The sequence below is a fragment of the Eumetopias jubatus genome, unplaced genomic scaffold, assembly GCF_037043125.1.
Source record: "Eumetopias jubatus isolate StellerSeaLion01/CBP00866 unplaced genomic scaffold, mEumJub1_p1.0 scaffold_4, whole genome shotgun sequence".
NCBI classification, from domain to species: domain Eukaryota; kingdom Metazoa; phylum Chordata; class Mammalia; order Carnivora; family Otariidae; genus Eumetopias; species Eumetopias jubatus.
In genome coordinates this window covers 72,092,000-72,113,461 of record NW_028274810.1, presented here as the reverse complement: position 1 = coordinate 72,113,461, position 21,462 = coordinate 72,092,000, and the positions used below count along the sequence as shown (strand labels likewise).

Below are 21,462 nucleotides of genomic sequence, written 5' to 3'. Positions count from 1 at the left end.
CTTAGGGCTATAATATCATTCACAGTGATTGATGTCTGATCCTATGAGAGATTTTGGTCATTTTTGTGTTCAGGTTGATCCACAGTCATTCACCTGGCTGTTAAGGCTGACAGGATTTCGTGGTTGTCTCCATCCCCAAGGCTCCGTGGACGCCCTTCCCGGGAGCACATATCCAGTGTCCTCTGGGGAGTAGTGGAGGTTGGTGTGTATGTATGTCTGTCTCCGTGTGCCTCAGATTATTGCTTCCTAATAAAATTCTGTTAGCTGGGCCCCATCAATATCTCAAATACATGTGAGGAAACGTTAATTTAGAATCAATTTTAGGATGTTTCAGACTGTAAAGTCCTTTTAACTAGATCTCTGGCGAAGATGTAGAAGCACTTTATGGGACTGTAAATTTCATGTTGAACAGTCTTCGTGAAATACACATCTCCCCTACACACAAGCTGTTCTCTCCATATCAATCATGGCCCCTGCAAGTAATGTTTCACAAATATTCTGTAAATCACAGAAAACCCCATGATAATGTGAAATATGACTTTCACTTGTCTGTTAGACAAAAGAATCACACATGCCTCTCTCCCATCAGCACTAACATTTGTTATGGATAATAACACTTTCAATCACAACTATTTTTGGAAAACGGGTTTATTTTAAACCTTCCCTCCCCCACTGAAAACACTCTCCCAAGGACACAGACTCCTACAAACCACAGCCCATTAATCCAACTACGGAATGGAAACTTTTTTCTTCTTACTAACTTTTTTTTTTTAAAGTTGTTTTTAAGAGAGTTAGTATAAAAGCCCAAGGTACAAGGTTAAGGAGCATTTTTCCTTAGCTGATTGGTATGAGAAGGGCCAGGTCTCTAAAGACCCCCACATTTCTGGCCCTGTGTGAAGTGAGGGGTGAAAGGGACCCAGGTTTTTAGCAAGCACCTTCATCTCAGCTGGTCCTTTAGTTGCTGGCAGCAGGGGATCCAAGGAGCTAAAACGTTAGCTCTTAAACATGAAGTCGACATTGACCACCTTGATATTCTTCATGCCATTACAACACAGCTAAATCCTCCCTGTTCAAGTAGGAGATGATCTGTTCTAGAGGTGTTCTAGAGGTGTATTTTGAATGCCACAACATCTGCATGGGTGACAGAGGCTCGCTCTGCCTCCAGCCGATTGCTGGAAAAGCAAAACCCATAGAGTAACCTACGGGACTTCCATGGTTCTAAATATTTTGGTAACCTGTCTGTTTTCCCTCCCTCTGTAGCCAACTTCAGGACTGACTGACCATGACTTCCATAAAGGAGCAAGCAGCAATTAGCCGGCTCTTGAGTTTTTTACAGGATTGGGACAACGGCGGCAAAGTCGCAAGGAGTCACATCCTCGACAATTTCATCAAGACCAACCAAGGCAAGACCTCTCCTGAACTGGAGCAGGAGTTTTCCCAGGGAGCCAGCTTGTTCCTGGTACGCTTGACCACCTGGCTTAGACTCATGTATCCTTTGCCAAACAGAAATAAATTGGGCAATCTTCAAAGGAGAAAAGGAATGGAGATTATTGGGAGAGCTCTTCTCTTGAGTCTCCCTAAAATTGTAGATCAGGAAATCTGGTGATCAGAGTAGCATCCAAAAAGTCAACAACTAACCCCCTTCCTGTCTTCCCAACCTGCACATGTACCCTCATTCTCACCCCTAACCTCTTCTGCTCCCATCAGATTTGGTGTGGATATTCCCTCTGTCTGGGGTTAATTCTCTCTCTCCTCAAGGACTTTATTCCTTCTCTCCGATGGCCTTCACTTTTGCCTCCTTACCAGCTTTTACATTTACATATGCTCAAATCTCTTCTACCTTAAGAAATTAGATTAAATCCCCATCTCAAACCAATATTCCACCTAGTTCCTACCCTTTGTGGTGAAGCCTCTTGAAAAGGTTATTGACTTTCCCTATCTACGCTTCTTCACCTCCCTTCCCTTCTCCGCCCACTGCAATCTGACTTCTGTCCCCTTTGCTGTGCAGGTCTTGCCAAGGTTACTGCTGTTGTTCTAATTGCAAAACCTAATGACTACATCCTTGGTCATTACACATGACCTCTCAGAGGCACTTGTCAACTATTACCACTTCTCAAAAAACTCTTCCCTGAAACTAACATAATGTTATATGTCAATTAAACTTCAATAAGAAGAAAGAAAGAAAAAGAAGAAAAAAGCGCATATAAGTCGTCACAAAAACAAAAAACCAGCCACTCTTCCCTTGGTTTCTGGGATACCAATTCTCTTGGTTTTCTCCTTTCTTTGTCTTTTCCTCATTTTTTTCAGCCATCCCTGAAATGTGGATATGTCTTGGGACTCCATCCACATCCCTCTCTCCCTCAGTGACCTAATCCATCGTCATGATGTCAGCACTACTCCAGGTTAAGGGTTCTCAGTTGTGTAACCCTGCCCACATTTCTCTCTGGAATCTGAGTTCCATACCTATTAATCCAACTACCATCTCCACTTCTACCCCACAGAATGACTCTCACGTTTCTGGCTTGGGAAACTGGGTGAATGGCGTGCCATTATGTGGGAAGAGAATACAAGAAAAGGAGTTGGGTTAGTTAAGTCTGGTTTGGGACATGTTGTGTTTGAGGTACCCATGCTCAGGAGTCCTAGAGACAGATTGGGGTTGAAGACAGATGTGAAAGTTTGGGTTATGGGTGCATTTGAGGATATTCCTGCTCTGTGTGCTCACAGCATTCCATGGATCATCTCAGATCCTTTTTTTTTTTTTTAAGATTTTATTTTTTAGTAATCTCTACACCCAATGTGGGGCTCAAACTCACAACTCTGAGATCAAGAGTCACATGCTCCACTGACTAAGCCAGCCAGGCACCCCTCAGATCCTTTTATTATATATTTTTCTCCTTGCCTGAACCCTCTCCTCTCCTCTAAACCTACTTCTTATTTGACTAATTCTTACTCCATCATTCAGATCTCAGTCTAAACATCCCTTCCTCAGAAAGCCTTTTTCTGAGCCTAGGTTACCCTGTTACATATGCTCATGGCAGCCCCTCCATCTTGATCATTATAACATTGTATTGTTTGTACCTGCTTAATATTGGGGTACCTGGGTGTCTCAGTCAATTAAGCATCCAACTCTTAATTTCAGCTCAGGTCATGATCTCAGCGTTCTAGATTGAGCCCTGTGTCGGGTTCCGGGCACTCAGCAGGGGTCTGCTTGGGATTTTTCTCTCTCCCTCTGCCCCTCCCCCCACCCCCGCTTGCTCTGTGCACGCGCTTGTGCTCTCTCTCTCTCTCAAATAAATAAATCTTTTAAAAAAATATCTCAGGCACCTGGGTGGTGCAGTCGGTTAAGAGTCGGACTCTTGGGGGCGCCTGGGTGGCTCAGTCGTTAAGCATCTGCCTTCGGCTCAGGTCATGATCCCAGGGTCCTGGGATCGAGCCCCGCATCAGGCTCCCTGCTCAGCGGGAAGCCTGCTTCTCCCTCTCCCACTCCCCCTGCTTGTGTTCCCTCTCTCGCTGTGTCTCTCTCTGTCAAATAAATAAAATCTTAAAAAAAAAAAAAAGAAGAGTCGGACTCTTGGTTTATTTAGGCTTAGGTCGTGATCTCAGCGTCGTGAGATGGAGTCCCACATCTGGCTCCACGCTCAGTGCAGTCTGCTTAAAATTTCTCTCTCCCTCTGCCCCTCCCCCACCTCTCTCTCTCTCTCTCTCTCTCTCTCTCTCATAAATAAATAAATAAATCTTCAAAAAAAATCTCTCTTCCCCACTGGCTTATAGGCTCTGTGAGAGCAGGAATCACGTCTGTTCTCCTCATCTTTGCATTCTTAATGCCTAGGACCGTGCCTGGCCCGTAAGGGGCACGTTCTACATGCCTGCTCAGTAAAGGAAGGAGGGATGCAGAGTCTGCAGCTGGGTGGGACTAAAGGCTGCAGTAACCACAGCTCTCTTTTTCCTACAGTTACATCATCGATAAAATTTCTAATCAGACTCAGACCTGGAACAGGCCAAGGGGAATACCACTGATTATGTCTCTAGGTTGACTCCAATGTCCTCAGACATTAGAGTTCACACCAGAGGTTTAAATTGCAGATGAGCAGGGCGCCTGGGTGGCTCAGTTGGTTAAGCGACTGCCTTCAGCTCAGGTCATGATCCTGGAGTCCCGGGATCAAGTCCCACATCGGGCTCCCTGCTCAGCGGGGAGTCTGCTTCTCCCTCTGACACTCTTCCCTCTCGTGCTCTCTATCTCTCATTCTCTCTCTCAAATAAATAAATAAAATCTTTAAAAAAATTATAAATTGCAGATAAGCAGCTTGCCTCCCCACCCACCCCCCCCCCCCCACGGCTCTGATTTAGTCGACTGAGGGAGGACTCCTGGCCTCTTTGTTTCTGATGAGCACCCTGGGGGACTCTGATGCCTGTGGGCCCAAGATGATACTTTGAGAAATATCAGCACCTATAATTTGGCTTCCGCCCCACAGCCTGTGACACTAACCTCACCAAGGTATCAGCAACGCCTTGGTCGCCAAATCTAGACCACCTTTCGCCCGCCTCATCTTACTTACATCGCCTCCCCCTAGCCCCGGTCCTGCTTGACCACTGCCCCTTCCTATGCTGTCCTGTCTCCCACCTTCTCCCACGGCCGGTTCTTAGCCTCTGTGGCAGGATCTTTCCTCCCCACGCCTTACGTGGGAGTGTTCTCTTCTTGTTCAGTCATTGCACTTACTACCCTCGGCATTGTATCATTCTTCCCCATCTCCCAAGTGCCAGTCAGAGCGCCCTGCGTTTGTGAGACACTCACGGCACGCTTATTGAATGACTGAAAGAACCATGCTTTCAATATACAGTCATATGTTCAGTGTCTACACCTGACATTATGCATAGTTTCCTAACTTTTTGTGACCTTGTCATACAAGAGAAAAGAGACCGGCTGAAGTGATGTAGTGTGTTAAATCAGTGGCTCCACGCCTCCTAGGCTGCCCGCTAGTTATGGTGGATTTGGAAGGAAAACAAATCAACATAGCATCATTATGTCTTGTAAAATTGACTACCACCTAATCTCACATTAGCCTCAAACCCCTTTTTTAACCTTGAACTTCCAGAAGAGACCAGTAAAACTAAGGATTTATATATTATAATGACAAAAGTATTAGTTACCATTTATTGAGTCTTTTTACGCTCTAGGCACTGAGCTATGTGTTGTACAAATATTAACTCCTCTGAGCCGCTTGTGAAGCCTAATAGGTGATTATCTTTAGGATATCTTTATTTAGGATAAAGCCTAAACGGCATTATCCTATTTTATAGATAAGAGAGATGAGCTTTGAAAAGGTTGAGTAATTTACTAGTGAATGGCAGAGATAAGGTCTGAAATGGGTCTATCTGGCCCAAAGCCCATACACTATCCACTCTCCTTCAGGCCTCCCTGCCCTGGGACAGGGTGGACCCACAGTTCCACCTCCAACACCAACCCAGGAGATAATCTGCATAAATAGCCCCACACCCTCCATCCATCTACAGGCGGGAAGGCCTGACTGGAAGAACTCAGACTCTGAGCTAGACTGCTAGGTTCAAATCCCAGTTCCATCAGTTAACTCTGGGACCTGGACAGGTCATTAACCTGTCTGAGATTGTTTCCTCAGGAAGTACATGGACATATTACTAGCAGCCACCCCAGGGTGTGGTGAGGATTAAATGGGACAAGGCAAGCAGAGCACCGCAGTGCCTAGTACTAGTTAGCGCCTGCTGATATGGTGGCAAACTTCCGGAACTAATTGCTGGAAATAATGGACCAGAAATATGTGTAATGAGTGACTGTGAAAGCAAGACTAGCCTGGGACAGAGGAAAAGGAGGTGACAAAAGTTGGTGAGCCTGGCTGGCAACTGAGGAAAAGAGGGAGAAGGCAGGGAGGCAGGAACGGGGGCTGGGGCTTGTGGGGAGCTGGGTGGAGGACAGTGTAGGAATACAGAGGCTAGCCCGTGGGCTGGTAACCTGGCCTCCAGCTGTAGTGGCAACAGGCACGGGAGCCTGGCTCCAGAGCAAACACTGTTTTTGCAGTAAAGAGCCTTTCCTAATGAGCCAATCTGTCTCCACTTCTATTGGCATCCTGGGAACCAGGGTGCCGCAGAGATAATTTGCCTCACATGCCCTCCCCCTCAACAAAGCACCATTACCTCCAACCCATTACATTAGCCTTTATCAGTCTTGGAAGCTCTCAGTCATCCTCCATGAGCTGCAATAATTTCAGCTAATTTCTTAAGTGTTCTAAGAGCCTGTGATGTGTTATGAGCCTAGTAATTGTTGACTGGTTCCTTTTCTGTTGTGGGTTGATTTCATACCTTGTATCCGAGCTGATGCATGCTCTGGGTGCTTTATTACAATGAAGCTTTTTGCAAGGCTCACATTAAAAAATAACACTAAATCTGAGGTTGTTTTAAATCAGAGTTTAATTTTTCCACCATCTCCCGTTGTTCTTATTAGGAAGGCACGCAATTCTTCATAAAGATAGTGACCTCCAGTGTAAAGCTTTGAGCAAGTACAAAATTGAGAATTAATGATGAAGCCGATTATTTTTAGAGAAGTCTAAAAATGAGGCATAAAGTAATGAACTGTGCTGAGACCCAAGGGTGCAATGGTCATGGTGTAGAGAGGCTTGGAAAATTGACTGTGCTTTCTCCATGCACCTTTTATTCATCAGAGCCTCCTTGCTCTCTAGGGGGCCTTTTCAGACCCAAGGTGGCTGACCAGCCCCAGAAAAGCTTGCTGGGGAACCAGGAACACACCTGCTAGCACCACCCACCCCTGTGCCCCACACTGTGTGTCGCCACTTCCCCCTTCAGCCTAGTGGCCCCTCTCAGATAAAGGGCACAATTCAATGGTTGGTCATCCTGGGCCATAGAAGGTACCAGGAATCGACACAGGATCTGGTTTCTGTGTAGAAAACCACCCTGAAATTCACTCTTTAACCTGTCATGCAGCTATATGACTGGCTCCTGTTTAGATAAGCTTCTACAGTCTATTGGCATCTTCTTGTCAGCAGTGAGCAGGTGAGTTCTATTTCTAGAGAGATTCTGGGGTCTCAGTTGCATACAGGGCTCATGGTATCATTGGCATTCACACCACATGAGACCACCGTGTTTTCTATCACATGGGTAGAAATCCGTATGTTAAGCCCGGCTAGGGGGCTCCTGGGGGGGCTCAGATTTCGGTTAAGCGTTTGCCTTCGGCTTAGGTCATGATCTCCAGGTCCTGGGATCGAGCCCCACATTGGGCTCCCTGCTCAGCGAGGAGTCTGCTTCTCCCTCTTCCTCTGCCTCTCCCCACTGTTCCTGCTCTCTCTCTCTCTGTATCTCTCTGTCTCAAATGAATAAATAAAAAATTGTTTTTAAAAAGCCTGGCTAGATCCAGGGGTTCAAAAAATGTCATCAGTACTTGGTCTCTCCCTCTCTCTTCTCCATTTCTCAGCTCTGTTCCCCTCTGTATTCTTTGGTCTCCATGGGCTATGGCCCTCAGAAGCTACAGACATGCATCCTGCTTGCTCAGCCACACCGAAAAGAGAGCATATCTTTGCCAGGGGTTCCCAAGAAAGTCCCAGGTGTTGAGCCTCATTGGACCAACTGAGGTCACATGGCTGGTCCCAACCAATTACTGCAGTCAGAATGATGGCATGCCCTGTAACCCGCTCACCCTGCCAAAACCACACGGCCCATGAGTGGCAGAGGGGTGATTCCCCAAGGGATAATTGAGGTGCTATTTCAAGAAGAGGAACAGAGTCTGGAAAACCAAACACAAGAAACGTCCAACGTATTTAACTTTTGCATTTGCTGCTAGAAGGAAGAACTTCCAAATTATTGTGTCACTTTGCCCATGAACAATTCCTGGATAGGAGGGCAAAGTATAAGAAAGGACCTCGAGATCCCTTAGAAAGGTGAGTGCCAAGGAACATAAGAAGTTCTTATTTCTACTCTTGTATTCCCCTGGACAGTAATCAGTACCTTAGAGAATTTCTGGAAGTTGGAGGCGTCCTAACACTCTTGGAAATACTTGGGCTGGAGAAGATCAGGGAGGAAGACAAGAAGGAATCCATCAAGCTACTTCAGGTTATTGCAAACTATGGCAGGAAGTACAAGGAGCTCATCTGTGAAAGCTATGGTGGGTACTGTGTTACAGTGGGGGTGGGGATTCCATGTCTCCCTAGAGGCCTGGGTGAGATGGTGGCGGCACCCAGCACTGCTCCAGGAAAGTGTTGCACGGAAGCACTTTGTACAGTGGAGTCAATTAGCTCCTGTCTGTGTCACCACCACGAGAGTCAGATTTATGATTTTCTTGATTCATCATTTGCTCCAATCTTTCCATGGTGGTTTTGGAAATACTTCTCCATTTTAAATATATCCTCTTTCATGCATCCATTCAACAAAGATTTATTAAGCCATTGCCTAAAATCCTTTGTGAAATTGAGTTATGAATAACTCTAGAAATAAAATGGAAATAAATCATTGTCATTCATTGAATATGTGTGATATATGTATATATATCACATATATATATAGTGCTGGGGATACAAAGATGAATAAAATACAGTCCTTGTCCTCAAAGAGCTTACAGTGTGGTGTAGTGAGAAGGGTAAATAACCCTGTAATTTCCCTATGTTCCATCAAGTTCTCTGATCGAGGTGGTTGGGGAAGATACCATCCCCCACATGTCCCTTTTTCAAAGCACTTCCCTCGCTGCACTTTTCTTCATGGTTCTCCTCTATGTCTCCCCGTGGCCTCTCTGAGCCTCAGTGTATATATCCATTAAATGGGACTAACACCTCCCTCTCGGTATAGTTTCTGGGATTAAATGAGGCAGCCTTTGTCAGAACATTTAGTAAACTGCTGATAGCTGCACGTGTTAATGATCATATAGCAATCCCAAATGCGTGTTTAATTGTGCATTTTGCAGAGCCATTTTAAACTTTAGAACAGATTTTGACAAGCTGACGTGCCTGTGTTGAAACCAAATCCTCTGGCCACAGAGCCATGAAGCAAACAAGACAGTGAGGCAGCATGAGAACTGAGCCTTGATTCTGCTTCACTTGAACGGGCCTCATTCACATATCTCAGTCGTCCCCTGCCCATATTATATCATCTTGAGTGAGGATTGTTTTCATAATCCCCTTCTAATTGAGCATTTCCTCTCTTCTGTGCTCAGGTGTACGATCCATAGCAGAATTTTTGGCAAAGTCTAAATCCGAAGAGACCCAGGAGGAAGTGCAGCTTCTGTTGGATTCTTTGGTCCACGGAAACCCCAAGTACCAGAATCAAGTCTACAAAGGTCTAATAGCTTTGCTGTCCTGCACATCACCAAAAGCTCAGCAGCTGTCCCTGCAGACTCTCAGGACTGCGCAGGTGAGCCCCGGCTGCATGCTCCCGTGGTTCTGATTCAACCCACACACTAACCTTAAAATTACCTACCACAGTTGCACTTCACGCAGGCATGAGAAACAGAGCTCAGCCTCCCACAGCACGTCCGCTATTCAATCAGCGTTACTTCCAGAAGGCCAAGGTGGGGCAAAGAGTTCATGTCGCCCAGCAGAGTGATTTGTCCTGTTTACTTAAGGATCAGAAAGATGTTGGCAGACTTAAAAGTAGTTGAGACAAGCAACAAGGATGATGAAAAGACTGTAGAAAAGCTTACAAGAGTCAATTTGGTAGGGAAGGAATCAAGGTGCATTTGTAGACAGCGCAGGAGGGAGAGGCCAGATCGCCAGGGCTTGGGAAGGCTCCTCCTCTCCTCCTGGCTTCTGCCTTCCTCTCAGTGCCCTGGAATGTGAGTGGGATCTGATTTGGGACGTGGTGGCCACCTGAAGACACCGTGCTGGTAAGGAGGGAAGAGAGGCTCCAAGAGTGGTCTTGAGATAAATTAGCAAAAGCTCTCAAAACAGCTCCACACTGGGTGGAGGCAGGGAGACAAGAGGTGTCAAAGGGATGGTGAGGCCTGCCCTGGGGCAGGGGAACAGAGGTGACCGGGTCAGACGGACATTTCTGAGGCGGAGCGCATGGGAGGTGGGGCAGTAAAAGAAAAGCAGGCAAAAATGACAGACAGCTTTGGACTTGGCAGCAGACTGAGCTGTGTGCCACCAGGAGAGAGCAGGGAAAGATTGATCGGATTTGGGAAGAGTTAGGCTTTGACTTGATGAGACTTGGTGCCTCCCAAGTGCCACCTAAGGAGCAGGCCCAGCCGGCTGCAGAGGACATAAATAGGTCATTTGTGTAAAAAACAAAAACAAAACAAAACAAAAAAAAAAAACGAATCCCAGGCCTCCCTCCCATAGATTCTGACAGCTTTCAGATGGCCTTTAGTAATGCTTTTTCTTTTTAAGCTCCCCAAGTAATTCTGATTTCTAGGTCAAACTGAGGAATTACTGTTGAGGACATCTAGTAGAGATACCCACCGCACAGTAGAAAATAAAAGTCTGAAGCCTCGGAAAGAGACCCGAGATTAGGATGGCAGGTGGGTTTCCTGAGCAGAGAAAGGATCACTGAAACAGCAGAAGTGAGGGAGGTCAGCCAGGTAAAATGAACCAAGAGGAGAATCACCAGCATTTAGGGCACCTGGGTGGCTCAGTTGGTTGAGGGACTGCCTTCGGCTCAGGTCATGATCCTGGAGTCCCAGGATTGAGTCCCGCATCTGGCTCCCTGCTCAGCAGGGAGTCTGCTTCTCCCTCTGACCCTCCCCCCTTTCATGCTCTCTCTCATTCTCTCTCTCAAATAAATAAATAAAATCTTTTAAAAAATTAAAAAAAAAAATCACCAGCATTTAAGAGATGAGCTAGAAAAAAAAAAAAAGATGAGCTCAGCAAGAAGGTCCAACAAAACAGCTGGATTATCATTATTATTTCCAGTTTCCATTTATTTATTTATTTTAGATTTTATTTATTTATTTGAGACAGAGAGAATGAGAGAGAGAGAGAGCAGAGGGTCAGAGGGAGCAGACTCCCCGCTGAGCAGGGAGCCTGATGTGGGACTCGATCCTGGGACTCCAGGATCATGACTTGAGCCGAAGGCAGTCGCTCAACCAACTGAGCCACCCAGGCACCCCTCTGGTTTCCATTTATTAAGTGCCTCCTACCTGCTAGGCACCATGCCAGGGGTTTATTTCCACGATCTCTTTTAGTCTTCACAATAGCTGATGGAGGCAGACATTTTATTTTTTTTTTAAGATTTTTTTTCATTTGAGAGAGAGAGAGCATGAGCATGGGAGAGGCAGAGGGAGAGAGAAAGGGAGAAACAGACTCTCTGCTGAGCAGGGAGCCCGATATGGGGCTCGATCCCAGGACCCTGGGATCATGACCTGAGCCAAAGGCAGATGCTTGACTGAGCCACCCAGGCGCTCCGGAGGCAGACACTTTAAAGATGAGGTAACTGAGCCTTGAGGGGTGTCCGGTGACTTACTCAGGGCCACACCCTAAGGAATAGGTATGTTCTAAGCAGGCACTGAAATCCAACTCTCCCTAACTCCAGAGTCCTTAGTCGTTCCATATACCACTCTGCCTCTTTGAAAAAGAGCAATGGAAGCTGTTAAAGGAAAACAAGGGGAAAAACGCCTGTAAAAGTGAAAGGAAAAGATTTTCAACAAGGAGTACATGACCAGCTGGGTCAAATACCACAGAAAGGCTAAGTGTAGGTAGAACAGAAAGATGGTTCCCGTGTGAAAAGTTTGGGGGAATGTCAGCCCCGTGGCAGGAGAAGTTAAATTGCTGCAGCCTGTCAAAGGATGCACGAGGATGAAGTGGCTGCTCCTGGGCTCCTGGGAGGCTTAGGTGTAGAGGGAGAAAAAGAGCAATAGCCGAAGGGCAATTGTGTGCAAATGGGCGATCTTGAGGATGTTTTTGTTTTGTTTTGTTTTTGAAAGATTTTATTTATTTATTTGAGAGAGAGAGAGAACGAGAGATAGAAAGCACGAGAGGGAAGAGGGTCAGAGGGAGAAGCAGACTCCCTGCTGAGCAGGCAGCCCGATGTGGGACTCGATCCCGGGACTCCAGGATCATGACCTGAGCCGAAGGCAGTCGCTTAACCAACTGAGCCACCCAGGCGCCCCGATCTTGAGGATGTTTCATGCTAAAGGACAGGAACCGATGCCCTGCTAAAGGTTGAAGAGGTAGAAAAGATGGATTCCCCAGTCACTTGAGGTCCCTGAGAGAGAGAAGGTTTAGGATCCTGGATGAGTTCAACTCTCCCCAGCCGGTGCCCACCCTCCCGCCAGCAAGGTAGCTGGCTTGTGCCTGCACCTCTAGCAGGTGGCCGGCTCACCCCAACTGAATGCCTCCAGAGCTAGAGGGGTCAGTGGCAAGCTCAGCAGACTGTCTTTCGGATCCTTGGCTGCCATATCTGGCCCTCCTCTGGAGAAATGTACTCATACAGTGCAGCGGCCAAGGCCCAGTGACTCACCATTACCCTCCCTCTCCCCATTCGGCCAGGCTGCGTAGCTGTTTGCAAGCCTGCTTTTCATTTCTTCCAGGTGTACTAGATCTTAAGTAACCCCCTTGTACTGTTGTCTTGTCAGTCGATCATTGGAACCACCCACCCCAGCATCGTGGAGTGCGTGCTGAAGGTGCTGCGCACAATGCACCTGGAAGTCCAGTATGAAGGTAGGGGGGCAGCTGGGTCTGATCCTGCTCACACATTACAGAAGCTGACCGTGAGAAAGTAGACAGACTAGCTCTAACAGTTTTCTCTTAGTCACAAAGAACCTTGTTGGGTATCCTGGAGAGCCTTGGCAGATGGTAGATGCTGGTTCGGTCTGATTGGCAAGTTATTCAGAAAATGACAGCCACTTTCTGTACTTCGAATCAGCCACGTGGTACTTTAACATTGGCTATGATCCGCCTGGGTCCAGAGCTGGCTGGTTCCCAGTCTTTTTTTTTTTTTTTAAGATTTTATATATTTTTAGTTTTGCAAGAGGGAGTTTTGCAAGAGACAGAGAGAGAGAGAGAGAGTACACGAGCAGTGGGGAGGGGCAGAGGGAGAAGCAGACTCTCCCCTGAGCAGGCGCTGAGCAGGGAGCCTGACTCCGGACTCAATCCCAGGACCCTGGGATCATGACCTAAGCCAAAGGCAGACGCTTAACCAACTGAGCCACCCAGGCGCCCTCTGGTTCCCAGTCTTATGTGGTACTTCCCCTCTAACCAGAAATCACCCAGAGGACTCCACTTCTAAGAAACTAAACTGAACAGTGGTAGTATTGATAAGTTTGCATGTATTCAGTCCTCCTATGTGCCAGCTACTTTCCGTGCATCATTTCATTTAATTCTCAAAAGAACCACAAGAGTACAGAGCCTGACACATATTAGGTATTCAAATGCTCAAATGAATGAACAGTGGAGGTAAATATTTTTATGTTTTTCAAGCTAAAGCATTGAAGCACAGAGATATTAAGTATGCTTCCCAAGGTTATGCAGCTAACCAGAGTCAAACCAGATCTGAATCCAAAGCATATGCTTTTATTTATTTTAAAGTGATCCTTTTTTTATTAATTTTTTTTCATTATTTTTATTTATTTATTTATTTTGTGGGCAGCAAAGCAAAGTTTATTGAATGATAGTACAAAGCTCCCAAAGAGGGAGGGGACCCAAGAGGGTTGCCCTAAAGTGGTCCTTTTAAAAAAAAAGAAAAGATTTATTTATTTATTTGAGAAAGAGAGGGAGTACATGCATGCCCATGGTGGGAGGGGAGGGGTAGAGGGAGAGGGAGAAAGAGTCTTAACAGGACTCCATGCTCAGCTCTCATGACCCTGAGATCACGGCCCTGAAATCAGGACCTGAGCCAAAACCAACTAGATGCTTAACAGACTGTACCACCCAGGTGCCCCTAAAGCGTATGCTTTTAACATGAGCCCATGGCAGGTGTTTATAAGATGTTGTTTCCTTCCGTGTTCCTATAGTGGTTCAGAGAAGGAAGATTCTGTTTTCAACAGGAGGGAGCAAAGAAGGGTTTGCTGAGAAGGTGGTGTTTGAACTGACCTTGGAGAATGGGAAGGATTTGGGAAAGTGGAAAGGAGCAGAGGAGGGCATTCTGGAAAGGGGAATGGTATAAACAAAGGTCCGGGCATACAGAAGTACAAGATATAGCTGAGGAATGACAGGTAGATCATTTAGTGGAAGTTTGGTAGAGGTCTCAGCCCAGGAAGACCTAGAAAGGTAGGCTAGGACCAGATCGAGGAGCACCTTGAATGCCAGATGGAATAGTGGGCACTCTGTCCAGGAGGTTATCTGGGTGGTGGTATCTGCAGTAGGTCAGAACCACAGGGAGACTCGAGGCTTGAGGCCAGTTGGGAGGCCTTTTGGGTTGTTCAGATAACAAAGTAAGAATGCCCCCATCTAGCCAAATATAGAGGCCCTGGCGAGAGCGAATGGACAGGACTAGGAAGTGCCTGGGTGTGGAGAATGAGGTAGCATAAGGGGAAAGGGCAGGGCTGAAGAGGCAGGGACACAGAGGCCCATTAAGCAGGAAAAGTGTGGACGTCAGCAAATATTAGGATCCCTGTGTCCGAGATGGCAGGCAGGTGGAGCCCCAGATCCAGGAAGTCTGGGAGGGGCAAGAGGAGCAGGCAGGGACCAGGGTTCAGGTATGCACGTGAGACCCTGGGGAAGACTAGCAAAGGTCCAGAGGGTGGCTTCAAATATCGATTGTTTTTCAGAGGCAGTGTTGAAATTGAATGTCGGTCCGTTTTTCCTGCAGTAGCATTGCCATTTTTGTATTTGTTTGACCCCTGCAGGTGTGCTTGGGAAGATGGACCTTGTATGGTGAGAAGTAATGCTGTGTTAAAATCAATTACCAGTGGGAGGAGAGTCTCCTAGCTGGGGAGGAGTTGCCATAGAGGGGTAGCGTAGTGGAGGGAACTGAGTAAAAGTCAGTCCCAGCAGCAGAGAATTGTCGCTGCATGGGAGCAAGGGTGAGGGGATGACCTGGCAGCAGACTCATGTTAGGAAATGTAATCAAGCAGCCCGCAAAGACTACTGGGTGGCACTGAGCCTCCCTCCCTGCCACCACCTCCACGGGGCTCACATGACCACTCCTACTCATCATCACTTCTTAGCTTATGCCTCTCTTCTCCAAGGTCTTCCCTCACCTGCCTTCCAGCCCTGCCCAGATGTTAGCCCTCCTCCCTTTGTACCACCCTGCACCCTCTTCCCTGCCGGTACCCCCAGCCCTGGAGCAGTCATTTCCAGAATGCACTGCACAGTTTCAGGCACTTTTTTTTTTTTTGAGATTTTATTTACTTATTTGAAAGAGAGTGTAAGCAGGGGGAGAAGCAGAGGGGCTGGATGAGGGAGGGGAATGAATCTGAAGCAGACTCTGTGCTGAATGCAAAGCCTGGGGGTGGGGGGGGTCTCGATCTCACAACCTTGCGATCCCGAAACCAAGAGTCGGAGGCTTAACTGCGCCCAGCAGACGCCCCAGTTTCAGTGCACTTCTTGCCACTTCTGTCCTTATATCCTCAGAGCAGTCTCTGGCCTAGGGTAGGTGCTTGTTGCATGTTTGTGGAGGGAGAGAGGGAGGGAGTTCTGCCCATACACCCTGAACCCTGGCAGAGGCAGAAAAGCGTGAAGCTTTCTCACTGCCCTTTTGGTTTGATGTCTGCTCCTGTGATAACAGTGAAACTGTGAGCCTCAAAGTAATTTCAAACAGGCCAGACTCATAACCGTGCTCAAGAAATGTCTGTTGAATGAAGGAATTATTCTTTTTCACCGGGGACTTCAAAAGGGTCTTGGTGTAACTGGGAACATAGTGCGTGTATATGTGCGGTTGTCCACTAGGGGGAGCTATTCCACACCTCGGCAGAGTGGAAGTTCAGGGAGCGAACGCGGCGTTCAGCTCCCGCTGAAAATCCTCCAAAGGCTGGGCAGGGAAGGTCTGACAGGTCTTAGATGTGGTGGCGGGGTTGGGGGGGGACGGTGGTTGTGTTTGTACTGAGAAGAAAAAGGAATAGTTGAGAAGGAGGAGGGAAGGAGGGCGCAGTCCACCTCCCACGCTGGGAGGGGGTAGTTGACATCGTTCCCCTGGGAAGGCTACAGGGACAGTGCAGTTCTCAGGGAGAGTGCCGTGACAACGGGGTGGAGAGGCTTGGGAGGCTAAGTGACTCTTTCCCTTGCAGCGTGGGGCCAGGGGTGCCGGAGCCCGGTGGCGGCTTCACCTCTTTTCTCATTGAGAACTGCACCTCTGCGCCTCCGAATCTACCTGCCTGCGTGGCCTGTTACCCACGTTCTCGGCCCTCTTTCCCATCTCATCTGAGTGTCCCTGCCCCTCCCGCAGCCAGCTCTTCCGCTTCTGCTTCTGCTCTGAAGCACAGTCATAAAGCCGTCTCATAAACAGAGCCTCTCTCTTTCTCTCTAGAGGATCATCTCCGGTGACATGGAAATATGTTCTGTATCTCCCATCTTAAAAAAAAAAAAAAAGAGCCCCTCCTTGGGGACTTTAATCTATGGATTAAAAGAGATTTAAAAGACATCCCCCCCAGATTAAATTAAATGATAGCGTTTAAGGATGCATAGCGCTCCTTGACCCCAAGTTCCCCTCCAGCTACTCATTTTTCCATTTTCTTCCTACTTGATCTCTCAGCTGCTTTTGACTCAGTTGGCCCAAAGCAACTTTTCTTCTCTGGGTTTCTGTGATACCACATCCAGTTTTCCTCCCTCAAGCTGGGTCTGCCATGTTTGTTATGATTACTTTGCTACTTTCTCCTATTTCTCTACCTGACTGTTGGTTCAGCCTACTTCTCATCTCTTTACCCACACCTTCTGCCCGCATGATTTTGTCTAGTCCCCAGCTTTACACACCACATATATGTTATATATTCAGGTACCAGACTGTGTCTCTGGCCTGACCTCTCCCCTGAAATCTCCCCAGACATCTGAAATTTATAGCCAAAACAGAACTCTTGATTTTCTTCCCAAATCCTACCCTGTCTCCTATTTTCACTAAAAGGTGCCACCACCAACCCAACTGCTCAACTAGAAAGTGTAGGACTAGTACCAAACGATCTGCTTTCTCTCACCTCCCACTGTGTCCCACACTTACCGAGTCCTCTTGGCTCTGTCCCTACTTACAGTCTCTGTCCCCACCACCACTGTGATCTCCCGTGGCTAACTCACCATCCTGTCGCTAAATTCTGCTTCCATCCTGGCCTCCTATAATCCATTCTCCCATTGCAGCCAGAAGGATCATTTCAAAAATAGCTTCCCCTTGCACCTACACTAAACTCTCCACACCTGTCATGGCCAGCAAAGCTTCTGGAAGGCTCTTTCCCCAGACCTTGGATTGACGGACAACTTCTCGAACTTCAGCTCAGACGTCTCCTCTGAGAGAGGCCTCTGACCACTCTCTCTAAAGTGTCCCCACTCCCTTCCGCTGACCCCTCGGGCTCTCTGCAACACACCACATCACTGCACTTACCTCTTTCAGAAATTATCTCGTTCACTCATTTACTTGTCTAGTGTCTGTGCTCTGTAAGAAAGTCAGCTCCAGAAGAGCTGAGGCTTCATCATCTTTGTCTACCATTGTACCCTGGTGCCTACAGAGTACTGGCAAAAGTAGCCTCTTAGATATTTGTCGAATGAATGAATGAATGGAGATGAGTGAATCTTGTATATCCTCGTTTATAGTGACAGTCATCAAATTGGAAATAGAATTTGAAATACCTAATTTTTTCAGCCCAGATGGGGAAGTGCAGGCTGTGTGTATTAAATGACCTTTTATTTCCTGAGAGTTCTTAGGGCCAAGGAAGAGAGTTTGGAGGGGGAGGGGAGAAAAGGAAAGTTTCCTAGAGGAAGGTAAGAGATGGGAAGGCCACATGCACAGAGAATGGATGCTGTGGTCACCCGTTGCTTCTAACAAACCACTCCTAATTTAGTGTCATAAAATGATCACTATTTTAACTCTTGCATAGTATGTAGGTCAAGTATTACAACAGCACACAGCTGAGATGGATTATCTTGGCTCCCTGTTATGTGGAGCCCACCAGGAAGACAGCTGGGGGTCAGAGCTGGAACGAGAGGCTAGTACTGATTTTTCCTTTCCCCTCAGGCTCCAGTATGGTTCCACATGGCACCTTTTTTCTTCCGAAAGAGTGCAAGAGAAACCTGTGCGCCAAGGAATGGTTTTCCAGTCCTCAGTACAGGGGATTCTGGTTGTCCATTCTCTGTCTATTCTTCACTTTGAAGTAGAAATAACCAGGGAAAGGGTAATGGTGTCCACTAATTTCTGAGGGTTTTTTTTCCCCTAGAATTAAGATTTTAGAATTTCTTTTAATGATGATCCCATTTAACATTAGAAAGCCAAAATTAAAATTAAGGGAGGCCTTCTTCAAAGTGGTCCTGCCTGGAATTTATCTCCATTTATGATTTCTGTGAAGTGAAAAACGGCACTTTCCTCCCAGGGAGGATTGCTATTCCAGGAATTGGTGGCAGGCAGGGACTTAATCATGACAAGCAATCTAAAGCCACGGAAGTACTCGCTCATTGGCCTCCCTTCCTAGAGAAGAGAAATGTCAAAGTCATAGAAAGTTTTGCAGAAGAAGAAATTAATGAGTTCTTTTGGGAATTTGAAATACATATGTGTGTAAATATATTGGTATCTTTTACAAATCAATTATTACCTTAGGATCATAAAAATTACTATGTATGACTTAATTAGAAGCAGACCAATCATTGTAAATTAATTTGCCAAATATATGCCTGCCAAAATATTAGCCAAATGACCAATTTACTGCGGGCCCAACTCACCAAATTACCAATTTACTGACAACATGTTTCCTTTAAATATTTGTAAAATTTAACCATTGGTTGTATCAGTAGGACCTAAGAGATCTGGGAGAAGCTGGGACTTCAGAATTCCCTGGGCCTTCACCCCTCTCTGCCCTTGGTTGGCCCCCTTCTCTAGCCCTTGGTCTCCCTCCCACCTCTCCCCATCCCCTCTTCTCAAGGATGGGGTACTAGGCCATGCAGTACGGTGACATCCAGCACGGTCCCCCACCGGGTCCCCCTTCCCTGCCATAGCAGCTACAGAGCTTGGGCAGAGACAAATGAAGATTCCTCAAAATGCTGTTTTGAAGACAAAATGAAAGTCGTTATATTCAAACTTTGCAGAAATCTACAAAAGCTATTAAATCAATCCATCTGTAATCCATCATACATTGCTCTATAACAAATTACCTCAAAACTTAGCGGCTAAAAAATAAACATTTTTTAAAGATTTTTATTTATTTATTTGAGAGAGAGAGAGAGAATACAGAGGGAGAAGCAGGGAACCTGATGAGGAACTCAGTCCCGGGACCCTGAGATCATGACCTGAGCTTAACCGACTGAGTTACCCAGGTGCCCCCAAAATAAACATTTATTATCTCTCACAGTTTTTGTGGCTCAGGAATCTGGGAACAGCTTAACTGAGTGGTTTTGGCTCCGGGTATCTCATGAGGCTGCAGTCAAGCGGTCAGCGGGGGCTGCAGTCATCCGAAGGTGGGACGGGACCTGGAGGACTCACCCCCCACCCTCTGGTGTGGCTCACTCACACCCCTGGTGAGTTAGAGCTTGTTTTTGACAGGAAGCCTCGGGTCTTCACCACATGGGCCTCTCCATCAGGCTGCTTGACTGTCCTCACACCAGGGCAGCTGGCTTCTCCCAGAGCGAGTGATCTGAGAGAGTGCGACGAGGGGGCCCCACTACTTGTTATAATCTAATCTCTCTCAGGAGTTGCACAGTCACTTCTGTTTACCCTGGTCATTGGAGGGGGGGTGGCTAGGGAGGAGAAATGGGCTCCACCCCTTGAGAGGAAACAGACTAGAACTTTTGTGGACATATTTTAAAACCACTGTACCATCGGGCGCCTGGGTGGCTCAGTTGGTTAAGCGACTGCCTTCGGCTCAGGTCATGATCCTGGAGTCCCGGGATCGAGTCCCACATCGGGCTCCCTGCTCAGCAGGGAGTCTGCTTCTCCCTCTGACCCTCTTCCCTCTCATGCTCTCTATCTCTCATTCTCTCTCTCTCAAATAAATAAATAAATAATCTTTAAAAAAAAAATAAATAAAACCACTGTACCATCTCAAAAAAAAAAAAAAAAAAAAAACCCAGCTGTGCCAGTTTCCATTCCCACCGGCAATATGTGAGGGTTCTAATTTCTCCACACCCTTGCCAACACTTGTCATTGTCCTTTTTTTTTAAGAATTCTTTTTTTTTCAAATGTTTTATTTATTTACTCATGAGAGTCAGAGAGAGAGAGAGAGAGAGAGGCAGAGGGAGAAGCAGGCTTCCCGCGGAGCAGGGAGCCCAATGCAGGACTCAATCCCAGGACCCCGGGATCATGACCTGAGCCGAAGGCAGACGCTTAACCATCTGAGCCACCCAGGTGCCCCTGTCCTTTTTTTTTTTTTAATAGCCATCCTAGTGCATGCAGAGTGGTGGTACCTCATTGTGGTTTTGGTTTGCATTTTCCTAATGACTAAAGATGTTGAACATCTTTTCAAGTGCCTGTTGGCCATTTATATTTCTTCCTTGGAGAAATACCTTCTCAAGTCCTATGCCCATTTTTTTTTTTAAGATTTTATTTATTTATTTGACAGAGAGAGACACAGTGAGAGAGGGAACACAAGCAGGGGGAGTGGGAGAGGGAGAAGCAGGCTTCCTGCTGAGCAGAGAGCCTGATGCAGGGCTTGATCCCAGGACCCTGGGATCATGACATGAGCCGAAGGCAGTTGCTTAACCACTGAGCCACCCAGGCGCCCCCCATTCCCATTTTTAAAAATTGGCTTGTTTGTCTTTTCGCTGTTGAGTTGTAGGATTTCTTTCTATATTCTGGATACTAGAATGGTTTCTCCCATTCTGTTGTCTTTTCACTATTTTTTTTTAAAGATTTTATTTGTTTATTGGAGAGAGAGTGAGCGAGCACACAAGCAAGGGGAGAGGCAGAGGGAGAGGGAGAAGCAGACTCTCCTGCCAAGCAGGGAGCCCAACGTGGGGCTCCATCCCAGGACCCCGGGATCATGACCTGGGCCAAAGGCAGATGTGTTAACCAACTGAGCCACCCAGGTGCCCTTGTCTTTTCACCTTTTTGATAATGTCCTTTGTTGGTTTATTTTTATTTATTTTTATTTTTTATTTTCTTTTTAGATTTTATTTATTTATTTGAGAGAGAGAGACAGAGGTAGTGAGAGAGAGCACAAGTGGGGAGGAGAGGGAGAAGCAGGCTCCCCGCAGAGCAAGGAGCCCGATGCAGGACTCGATCCCAGGAGCCTGGGATCATGACCTGAGCCGAAGACAGACGCTTAACACCTGAGCCACCCAGGAGCCCCATTTGTTGGTTTATTTTTAAATGATTTACATTTTTTGTTCATTCATTTACTTATTCAAAAGAGCAGGCACTGGGCTGGGCACTGAGTGTATAGTGACACATAAAACGAAGTCCCTGCCGGGCTAGAGCTTTGACTCAGCAGTCATA

The 21,462-nt window shown here is 46.8% G+C and overlaps 1 protein-coding gene across 2 annotated transcripts in view; it reads left to right on the top strand.

Annotated features, from left to right (window-relative positions):
- Window positions 1-21,462, top strand: part of ARMH1 (armadillo like helical domain containing 1) — a 49,814-nt gene that overhangs the window by 14,115 nt on the left and 14,237 nt on the right. For both annotated transcript variants that reach the window (XM_028123414.2, XM_028123413.2), the window contains exons 2-7: window positions 74-198; window positions 1,261-1,488; window positions 6,970-7,038; window positions 7,977-8,143; window positions 9,185-9,381; window positions 12,539-12,623. In XM_028123414.2, coding sequence (XP_027979215.1) covers window positions 1,283-1,488; window positions 6,970-7,038; window positions 7,977-8,143; window positions 9,185-9,381; window positions 12,539-12,623 — 724 coding nt within the window. In that variant the 5' untranslated portion in view covers window positions 74-198; window positions 1,261-1,282. The remainder of the gene's footprint in view (window positions 1-73; window positions 199-1,260; window positions 1,489-6,969; window positions 7,039-7,976; window positions 8,144-9,184; window positions 9,382-12,538; window positions 12,624-21,462) is intronic.